This window comes from Teleopsis dalmanni, chromosome 2 (genome assembly GCF_002237135.1).
Source record: "Teleopsis dalmanni isolate 2A chromosome 2, ASM223713v2, whole genome shotgun sequence".
In the NCBI taxonomy this organism is placed as follows: domain Eukaryota; kingdom Metazoa; phylum Arthropoda; class Insecta; order Diptera; family Diopsidae; genus Teleopsis; species Teleopsis dalmanni.
This window is the reverse complement of record NC_051847.1, coordinates 222,638,575-222,650,394: the sequence shown is the minus strand read 5'-3', so window position 1 is coordinate 222,650,394 and position 11,820 is coordinate 222,638,575. Positions and strand designations below refer to the sequence as shown.

The window sequence follows — 11,820 nt, the reverse complement described above, 5'->3', positions numbered from 1 at the left end:
TGAATGTTCGTAACGGAATAGTCTAAATGAATAGCCTAAATGCGTGATATATTATATTGTAATGCACAAATTGTTTGGGTTACTTAGTACCTCTCGATATGCCTCTCGATAAAACACTGAATCAAGCTTTTGTAGTAAGACTTAAGAGAGACAGCACACAGTGAATTTTTTACCAAAAAGAAGATAAATAATATGCCCAAAATTCATACGATAGGTTTATTCTCGCCTGCAGAAAATGGTCAAAAGAACAACGCAATAAGCTCTTTGGGAAGACTTATCGTAGAAAGAAGAACCTATGGATATGAACTATAGATATTGAAAAGTAGTAACATTTTTGTAGCAAAACTTGCCGTTGAAAATAATAAATTGCCGCTAAAAGACACGTAACGTAAGCATCGACTTAGGAGCAATGGGAATACAAGATTGAAATGGTGAGATGTTTTATGTAATTACTTGAGTTCATTTCAATCAGTATATAAGAGTAAAGGCATCCAATAACGTAACCTATTAAACATTAAAATAAACAAACCTTAGGCAAATATTACTAAGCAAACTTGTTAGTAAGGCTGGAAAGTAGTGTTTCTATTTTCTTGAGTGTAGCTCTGAGCATACTAAGCTGAACGTAGGGTGAAAAGAAAATCTCTCCGTCTAACTTTTGTAATATCTCATTTCTTAAAACAACTCAAAGTCCAATTCATAAACAGTAAATAATTTTGTAAATGTTTCATGCTCATTGCGCCCGTGGGAATGTAATTTTTGGAGCATCAGGTGTATACTTTTGCAACTACAGGGCCTCTCAAACCCTCGCAACTATGGTATAATTCATTTCAATAGAATATTGCAAATGTATTTCAGCTTTGCAATGAGAATTGCCGAAACTTTTTGCCGCCGCAGTATCTTTTGAGACATTTGTCGTTGTTGTTCTTGTCATAATCAATTCTTGTTGTTGCTGTTGTTGTTGTTGTTCCTGAATTACTACAATTGCTGCTGCTATGCATGCTGTTGACATTTTTCTTACCGTTGCTGCTGCTAACGTATTGTTGTTGTTGTTGTTATTATTATTATTTTGATTGCCGTAATTGTGACATATTTTATAGTACAAGTATTTATGCACGTAAGTTTTGTATCTCATTACTTTGTAGCCAATTTGTCTTAATAAGGCAAACACACAAATTTATAGTTCATCATACATTTTATTTTATGGATTTTATTAAGCGATACTTTGCGCAGATTTTATCATTTTTTATTGGAACAACTCGAATTGGGTTAAGTAGTTTAGCTGAGTTAGTTTAGTGGGTGAAGTTGCGGAAAATGTTTGAGATGACAGCGATTCTATAAAATGAGTTAAGTATAATTTGCATCGCACAGCGATTTCTGATATCAGCATTTTCATAACTCGTTTAACATGCAAATGGGTTAAGGGTGTGTTGTGTGTTCATGTGGGTGTAGTGTTTTATACACATTTTTTAAATATTTTTCATATTTTGCAAGCGCATTACAAATATTTACATTTTTTCAACAATGTATATACAAAATTCACTATTTTTTACAAGATTATTTGAGTTTTATTGAATATTTTTTTTTAATACAAATAAAGAAATGAACTTACCCTTTTGCCACGTTTACCTCGCGGACCCTTCTCGCCTGGTGGCCCTGGTGGGCCAGCCGGTCCAAACTCTCCACGCGTACCAGGTTCCCCTGGTGGCCCTACACGAATAAAATAAAAATAAAATTGAAGGTTATTTGATCAACTTTAACGTATATAGTATGTATAGTATTATATATATGTATATTTATATGTATATGTATTTAGAGGGAAAAAACGGATAATAGAAAATATTAAGCAATATTTCGTCTAAACCAATTTCAAGCATCGATTGTTTGACTAAATTTGCTACTAAAATGTGCCAAACTTAATTTATGTGCACTTGATATGGTTTCTGGACTGCAAATGATACCATCGAGAATGTTTCACTTGGGAACCGTAAAAATAATGAAAAAGTCTTGCTGTTATTGCTGTTACTATTGCTGCTGCTTGTGGCAATGTTGTTGACACTCTTTTTGTTGTTGTTCGAATGCTGCCGTTGCTGTTGTTGTTGCTATTGCTATTGCCAGTGCTGGTGCTCTTCTTCTCCTTTCATAACTTATTGAAACGTTCGTTGGGATGAGATATGAAAAAGTTATAAAACTGTTTCAAATTATTTGTCATGGAAGCAATAGCTACAGTCTGGACCAAATTCAAATATGCTGACTTTCAATTCGATATTTGTATGACATAAAACATTCGATAATTAATCGATTGCTTTATTGCTCTGAATTCGCGTTCAAAAGGAATTTAACCCCAAAGCTGGTTAAATTCGTTATAAAGTTCAAAATAGTTCGACATTGCTTTTAAATTATATGAAATATTTATTTCTTTTAAGCTCTTGAACTAAGTAATAATTTTAATTTAAATACAAGCTCTTTTGAAGGACTTTAGGTATAATTTTTAATTCTAAATATATCTGCTCTTACCCTTGCGTATGTTAAATCTGTTTAGTATTTTAATACATCAGAAGATCACAAAAACCTATAGTTTGATATTTTTTATTTTCTTTTTTCCGTTCTCATATAGAGATATTCTGTGTAATAGTCTGAATCTTATCAAATACTAAAGATTTAAGAAACAAATAGGTTAGCTTCAGGTAGGTTGGAATCGCAATATTATACACTAAATAAGAGTCAGCCTTCTGCATTAGGAAAGCAAAAGCATTGTGAACCAAAGCTCACTTAAGCTCAAAAAATGTTTGTTATAATACCACGGTTAAGTTTCGCCCGTACGTTAGACCTGTGGAACCACCTTAAGGATAAACGACTCAAACAACTAGCGCATAACTAGCTAGAGTCGCGTGTTTTTGTTAAGACGCGACTTCTACATTCAAGTAGAAGAGAACTAACCTAACGAGTCTTTAATTTAAAAGGATGACAGCTCCGTCAAGTTAGTTAGGAAAATAACTTTGAAGACTCTTCTCCTAGCCAATTATGGGTTTCGACGCAAGAGTTGGAGTACGGGTTTCATTATATCCCAGCACTCTTTAGTGGGTAAACTAAGTCTTATTTCATTTCTTCCTAATACACAGTGATTTATCAGCACCGTTAAGTGAGTTGGTTCCACTTTAGTTGGTCCAGATGGGTTTTGTGATGTAACCAATATAATAATGATAAATTCACCAGATACTCATATACTGTTATTTAAAATGGATTTCTTTATTAAATGGATTCATTTCTTATAATAATTTTCTACCTTAATAATTGAACAAGACTTTCTGTTATGAAAATTTTGTCTGGCGTCATTCCTATGATTACACCAAGATGTCAAATAATTGTTGACGTATGACGAAATTGATGACATAAAATAAACTCACTATTTACCAACATATATACTTCTAAATAGAGGTACATATGTACTATATGACAACAATTGTAATAACAAAAATAAAAGTAGTTAACAAATAGTGACAGTTAAAGTATAGGAAAGAATAAATAAAGAAATATAAAAATAAAGTAAAATTATAAATATAATCTCTTGAAAATTTTCCATAACATATAATCATGTAGTGAAAGCTTTATTTTAATCACAGCAAATTGACAATATAAGTGACGAATTCTACCTAAAACGAAGAGGTCAGAGGTCATAGCAACCACAGAACAATAATAATGTGTTAATCAGTATTATTCAACTCTCCGACTAAAACACATCCAAAATTATGAAGAATGATATTCTCATATCAACTACCCTTATGTCAATTAATCTCCTTCTTCATAGACATGACTTCGGATTTAAAACATAACATTTAAGTCCGTAAAATTTCTCTACAATTCCATTTACTGCGAACAAAATTAAGATTTCTTTTTCCTGGACACGGCGATTAATGGCATTTGTTAATAATTTTAATATATGCCACAATTTATCTCAATAATTTGTTAAATCTGCTGGTTACTTTTTTCGATAAGCAACGAAACGTGTACGTGTAAATAAGAAAAACTTTTCTAAACATTTGACATAAATCAAGTTACATTATAAAGGCATAGAATGTCAATATATTGACGTAACTAATTACGTTAATGATAAGATACGATAAGATGCAAGAGCATGAAGACGGGAAAAAAGTTTACAAACGACGGTCAATTAATCCAAATCAAAACATTCTTTCCGCATACCCAAAGTCAAAGCCTAAGACCGAATGACGCATACCTTAAGGCAGCCGGAAAATGCATTGAAGTGGGGGACTCCGCACCAAAATGCCAAATTTGTAGTGGAAATGTGTGTGAACGACAGCGGCGCTTAAAAGATTATCCATCTTTCTATCAGATTTTCTTGTGTAAGGTTTTTCACAGCAAATAAATTGCAATAAAATTCAAATGTTCGATGAAAAGCGGAAAAACAAAATCGGAAAAATCGGAAAAATTTTTAAAATTTAACGAAATTTTCTATTTTCTAAAATGCGGGACGGAGCGATAAAATAATGTAATTTTATTAAGTGTTAAAAGCGATGAAGTGGCATAAAAGTGCTTTTAAATTTGTTGACAAATTAAAATTTAATATTCCACGACACCGAAAAATAAACAAAATCGGGACGCAATTAGAAAAGTTCAAACTATAAAGGGCAGCATGGGGAAAATGTGTGAAAAATTAAGTGCAGTTAACTATAAAAGAAATAATAAAATAAGTAATAGAAAGAAGAAGCATATAAAATATTCATTTATTTTTTGTTGTTGCTTTTTATTAATTAATTAACACACATTTGTAGATTCTTTCTGGCTTGGACGATGTGTGGCGAGAGCACAACGAGCCACAGCAAATGCATTTCCGTTGCCGTCAAAAATTAGTGGGGATTTTATATTCTATTTGCATTAAAAAAAACTACTTAAGTTTTGGCTGGAGATAAACTTTAATTTCAACTGACACCACAACTAATTAAAGTTATAAATAAAAAATAAAAACAAACATAAAATATAAATAATATTAAATTATGTCATTAGAACTAGAAGTGCTTTTCGTGAATATTTAATAATAATTTTGAAGAATAATCACAGTCCACACTAGCTTGCAACATTTACTGAGTAGATATAGTGAGAAAATTGTAATATTTAATATTTGTTTAAAGAATACTCGTGTATTCTAAATATCGCTTGGTTATCAGTTGGTACTATCTGATTCTCTGAAACTTGATTCTGATTCGCATATTTTACGGACGGCTCAAAAACTGAAAAGGGCTCGGGTGCTGGTAAATTTTTCGAATAGCAAATAGTTTTAAATTCGCAAGCATATACTCTTCACGCAAAACCACTAGATATCATGAGGTTCATGAAACCACCTTTTGAATTTGGATAGAAATGGCGGATCATCATAATTCTAAGTGATAATAAAGTTACGTATGAGTGTCGATATATAAAGTGACTTAACCTATCAATTGGTTTCTGGCCTTTGAAGGATTATATTAGAAAATGTAGTTGTAATCAAACTTGCAGAAATCTGTTATAATGCGGTACCTTGTCGACCGCAATTTTATCTTAGGTTGTTTTAATCTTTTTTAAGACTATCTTTTTATGATGCGAGTCAATGTGAAACAAACACAGATTGTGGAATCAAGATAACTACAGGCACACAAAATTCGTTCTACCTAAAATTAGTGAAAAGGCTTGCTGTGAACAGGTTTTCTTATGACTCAATGTCATAGGGACTGTAGACCACTAAAACGTGGTTTCAGTGGATTAAAGGCTTTCGACTTTCGATGCTTTCCACCTACTAAGATAAGGAAAAAAAATGAATACTATTTTTGAAAGGACATTCTACATAGAGCAAAATAGCGATATAACTTTTAACCGCTACTGCAACATTTGTACGGATTAATAAAAAATAAGGGATTAGGGTTAGATTGCTTATTCTGGCCATTGATCGACCATAGTTATATTCAAATGTATCAATTGTACAGCTTTACAGTAATAGTTTCAGTAATATCACATTTTAGCAGCTTATAATGGTGGACACGCTTTTGATCCTACTGGGAACACTATCTGGGCGCCATGGATATTCGCTTTGAGTGTTGAATTGACTGAGTGAACGGGCTTAGCGCTTTATTTTTTTCATTCTACGTAGAATGAAATAGCTACTATATAGTTTGGAAGAAATTTACTACTGTTATTTAATCCTTTCACCGTTAAAAATATGCAAATAAATTTAATTCTCCTTTGTGAATACATAACATGTAATAAATTTTTATAGAAGAAGGAGAAATAATTATTTAATTAAAACCCAATAAGAATGTAGTATGTAAAGATATATCTCTTTTATGAAATCATATTAATTATAAAATTATTGGACATATATTTGCTTGAATTAAACACAAAGGTATCTAGAATCCGAATAGCATATGTTCGAATAATAATAAAGCCCAGTTGTTTTTAAATTCATATGCATTTTAAAAACGTCTGTGTAAATATAAATTTAAATCTGCATTTATAATATTGAATTTAAATATAATAACAACAACAATACAAATAAAAACAGAAATGAAAACTAAGTAGGAAAAATATTTATCCAATGTTTTTCCAATTTTATCATTAAACGTCGCACATCAATCTGCTTTGAATGACGCTCAAGTGACTCAATTAAGTGCTGCAGAGCCAATCAACCCCGTACGTATCGCATTACTTCCCAGCACTCATTTTTCACTGCAGTGATTCACAGCGGCTGTGAGTGCCCCAACCGCGGATGGTAAAGTAAATGACAAGAGTACACATTCCAGTCACATGTACTTGTACATTGATTATCAGATATTTTTTCAGTGTAATTTTTGTAGTGTTGAAATTTACACTCGCCGAAACATCGGTCAACGTTAAACAAAACGTGGCATGGGAAACGCACGAATGCGTTCGCTGCTGCAGTGGCGCAATAAATTAAACTACCAGTAGTTTTCTAATGAACGCCACATACACACAGGCAGGCACGAGCATCTATGTTAGTATGTACCATACCCTGTGTAGTTCGAGATACAGATACGTCTGCTGCATTGCACAATTGGCAGTGTAATTTCGTTTAGTGTTTGCTTAGACACGACCACAAAAACAAAATAAACAAACAAATAAAAATAATACTCGTACAAAAGCCAATGACAGACTTTGCATTAATGCATTCGTCATTTAGCTACGTACCTGGTGGTCCCGGAGGCCCTGGTGGCCCTTCAATAATGCCAGTTGGAAATTCGTCGCCTTTGATTGTTGTGGTTAAGCCACGATCACCGCGATCACCTTTGTCACCCTGTAAAAGTCAAAGGTAAAAGTGAAATGAATATGCTTTTATATGTAAAAGGAAAATATTTATAAAAAATCTTAAAATAATGGAAAACGAAAACAAAAGCAGATACTAGTAATGTTGTCAATAACAGCAGCGCAGATAAAATAAGTCAGAAACAATTTAAGTGGAAAATCGAATTGAAAAAATGACTATCTATTGGCTATAGAAATACAAATACCCATATTAACAGTCAAGCAGATACAGACTGGCTAAGTGTGAATAGTGACACAGGTAACAGACTGACTGCGGTACTTGTATTTGTTGGAGAATGAAAATAGAATACGAATAGATACATTTCTTTGACAGATTTGCCGCACGTACGCACGCACGTACTTTTTACACATGTTGATATTTAAGTTGTCAAAATATTTACACAAAGGACACATCCCAGCAACATAAACAACAATGTAGGCAATTAAATTTTATGTATTTATTTATTTAGGAATTTGCTTTTGTTTTGATTTTCTAATGAATTAGTTTTTTTTTTCTATGAATCTCTATACTCACCTTTGGGCCGATTGTGCCTAGCGCTCCAGGTGGTCCCACAGGGCCAGGCTCGCCTTGTGTTCCGACTGGTCCTGCTGGTCCTGTTTCGCCTGGTGGTCCACGTTCACCATTTATGCCTGGTGGACCAGCTTCGCCGGGCGGACCAGGTGGTCCTGGTGGTCCAGGCTCTCCAGGTTCGCCCTGTTTTTATGAATGAATAGATTATCACAACAAATCCTTATCTTTCTATAGTGCGACATGCAAATAGTGTTTTGAAAGATTTTAAGTAACAATAAACAAACTACTTAGTACAAGCATGACAAAAATATTTCAAAAATGTGATACCTTTACCTTTTTTACTATAATTGAGATATAGAAGACTAAAATAAAGGAAAGTGTTTACATGCCTGGATAGGTTTACTTAATTTGTAAGTAATTTTCCATAACAAAAACCAACTAAACTTACCTTCAATTGTATGACAGTTGCAGACGAAATATTTACGCCGGCTTCTTGTAAACCCTTACAACAAAAAATAGTGTAGAATTATATAAAAAATAAATAATAAATTCAAAACAAAAATTAGTGTAAAAATTAATTTAATAAATTTTAAAAAGTTAATAATAAAAACTTAAATAATCAAAAAAAAAATAACAAAAACCAGCCACAATGGGTAAGGATATCTAAGTTTATTTATCCTAAAGTCTTTCTTTTACAACAGTTACGCTTAAAAATGTATAAAAAACACAGATGAAGTCAAGTAATAAGTTAAGACAGCGCAGAACTTCATCGGAAGGACTACAATAGTATAAATATCCTTTAGATCACAGGTGAATGAACTAATAGTTTAATGATGCTGTAGAACGAAGAGAATTTTATATCAGAGATTTTTATAATTTCCATGGACGAAAATATATCATATGTAGATATATTATATATATATATATTATTTATATAAATAAATAATGATAAAATTACTATACAAGTAAAAATTATTTATAGGATTGGAATATATTTGAATCTGTTATACGATTGAATTGAAAGGATGAGTTGTAATCACGAATATTTTACAATCCAAAAATTAAACTATGATACATATTAATCCTAATTTTGAAAACTCTACTGAAGTTATACTGACTTGAAACTTCACATTTTAATTTAGAGATTAATATACAACATCCTATCTGCTAAATACTGGCAACTCACACAAGATATTGAGTTCTAACGGAGATATAGTACACATTGCTAAAACAACGTTTGATATATGATATATTGGCCAATAATCAAATCACATAGCAAATTTTAAAATCAATTGTTCCTGTTTTACTACGGAATGGCAACATACTTCTCTTTATTATTTGCATTGCATTTTACAAATACTCTCAATCTCACCAGCAAACTCAAAGGTCCAAAATACTTCAGGCTTCACTGAAAGTGTTATTGAACGTGGGATTTTGACGTTAAGATCGTTAGTCAGATGATAAAAGAAATATATTTTCTAGTATATTATTATCATCTTTCCACAACTCTGGCTATATCACTGATCACAGCAAAAATAATATTACTTTGTAAGACATGCTTAGTTTTAATCTAAAATTTAATAAAAATGGAAAGGCAAAGTATTATGTCGTATCAACTACTGATATGATATGTCTTGATATTTCGGAAATAAAATTATTTGGTCTTAAAGTCTTAAAATAACTTCAAAGTCTTAAAATCAAATTATATTGTCTTATATTATAGATCCATATTTATTTCTACTGCAATGTGAAAAGTAAAAGAACATAGACCTTAATTTCTCCATTTGCGCTCGGAGAACAGAAGACCATATTTAACCTTTTTATTCCCTATACATGGGATGCTCGTATGTTCTATGAGAAAATATTCAATAATTACCGTGAAAAGTAAGTAATTCGTAAGAAAGAATAGCAAATTTATTTATTTTATTACACGATTTTCTAATTTATTCAACAAAATTTTAATTTTATTTTAAATCTCAAAAATATAAAAACGACTTCTTAAAAACTTGAAAAAAAATAAATAAAACTTTTAGTGAAAATTGTAAAAATGAAAATTGTTTAAAATTGAATTCAAAACCGAACCAAACAAACTGAGCATGAAAACCATTTAAATTCACACAAAACCAAAAAAGATACTACAATGTACCGCAACTGAATGCTCCCATTATTATTTTTATTTTATTGAGAAATACTCACTTTCCAAAACCAAACCAAAAATAAAAATCTACAATAAAAATTCAATTGAATTCACATAAAACTACGAAAGGGAATACCAAATTTTATTTTTAGAGGAATTACAGGAAAAAAAATACCTTAACGGCTACAATTTCAGCGTAACCTAAGGTGCCGCCATGTAAAGTCGTAACTGATCTTTTCAAACCCTAAAAATATTTCATTACAAATCAGATTTTCATTAGAAGAATTTTAGCGAAGCAATTTTAATTTATATTAGTCAGCTTTTTGTATAAATCTCAAAGTATTTACCTTAACAGTTTGAAAGACATCTATGCCCGGATGACCTACATCGCCTTTTTGACCCTTATCACCAGGTCGTCCTGGTGCACCCTTTTCGCCATTAATACCATTAAGACCCTGTTATATGACAGCGATGATAAAAATGATATTCTATATAAAAAATAGTTTCTGTGACTTACCGGGTCGCCTTTATCGCCAGAATCTCCTTTTTTACCACGCTTCCCTCTTTTGCCCTGTGGACCTGGTGGGCCAGGAGGTCCTAAAAACAATAAAAAAAATCATTTGAGTAACTTAAATTAATGACATACAATATGGTGTTTCTATATGTAAAAGTTTAAATATTTTGTACAATTAATTTAATTACTTTTTAATTGACTTTAGAGTTTTGCTGAAATAAAGTATCTAAAACTTCGTTACTCCTCCTAAAATTGCAATGGCAGTGCGCTCATTAAAATGAAATTGAACATTCTGCGGTTTGATTTATTGGAATTATTTTCGTCTACTACAAAGAGTAAGTTAAGTATGTAATAACTGTCACGTATGTCTGTTTGAGGTAACTTTAATGAAATTTCTCACATTCTGACATTAACAAATTATTTGGTGGAGCATTTATATAATCTATATACGAGTTCTAACCGAAAAGTATGACTGTTTTAAGTTGATACTAATGAAGAGATAACGCAATCTAAGTATGGGTTGGAAATCAAACAAGTTTTTTTTTATTTAACATCATTAAAAACTATTTGAAGCAATACAAAACGACTTTCATTATAACTATAATTTCTTTATATTGGAGTCGGCTTTAAGAATAGCCCAAAGCAAGCAATGGGTGATCAACTCATTTAACATTCTCCAAAACAAAAGTATGCATAAATATTATGGGACCTTTGCGAACATGTCTGAGGAAATCTATTAAGGCTCTCTTAGAACTCTTACCTCATTATATTGATATCCAATCTCAAACGAAGAGTTCTATTCTGAGAGCTCAAGATAACCACAGACACAGTTTGATCATACGAGGTTTGAACTTGCAATACAGATTTCTAAAATTCATATGTCGTAAAATACGTACCATCGGAAGCTCAGTGGAATGGTATATCGAAAATCTACAATATATACTAAGAACATGTATGCATGGTGTATGGATAGTTTCTTCAGTAAATAAGAAGCTAGAACAGATGGTAATAAAGAGAGACTAACATAATCGGAAGCATTTGGGATAAACAAAACTATTTTTCAAGCAGAAATTTACATGATAGTCAGATGTGTTCATTTCAATCTTCAACGCGACTAACAGAATCATGAAATAATTATCGCAATTCATAATCTGGTAGAAATCAAAGTGCTTAATTTCCATGAAGTGATATCAATATTGGTGATGAAGTATAGCAGATAAGCAGAATGTGCTTGGCATAAAAGACTATTTCAAATAGAAATGAAATAACAATCAAAAATGTCAGGAAAAAAGGAACCTCTCTGCGTATAGGTCCGAACGTTCATTTTTT

The 11,820-nt window shown here is 31.7% G+C and overlaps 1 protein-coding gene across 1 annotated transcript; it reads right to left on the bottom strand.

Annotated features, from left to right (window-relative positions):
• Positions 1-1,106: 1,106 nt before the first annotated feature.
• LOC119676813 (collagen alpha chain CG42342-like) lies at positions 1,107-10,574 on the bottom strand (the record flags this gene model as incomplete). The annotated part of the gene is given in 7 exon segments (XM_038088072.1): positions 1,107-1,151; positions 1,610-1,707; positions 7,195-7,300; positions 7,844-8,023; positions 8,289-8,342; positions 10,325-10,432; positions 10,495-10,574. Coding segments are annotated over 7 exon segments (671 nt in total), but the record flags the coding sequence as incomplete, so codon positions are not given.
• Between the last annotated feature and the right edge of the window lie 1,246 nt (positions 10,575-11,820).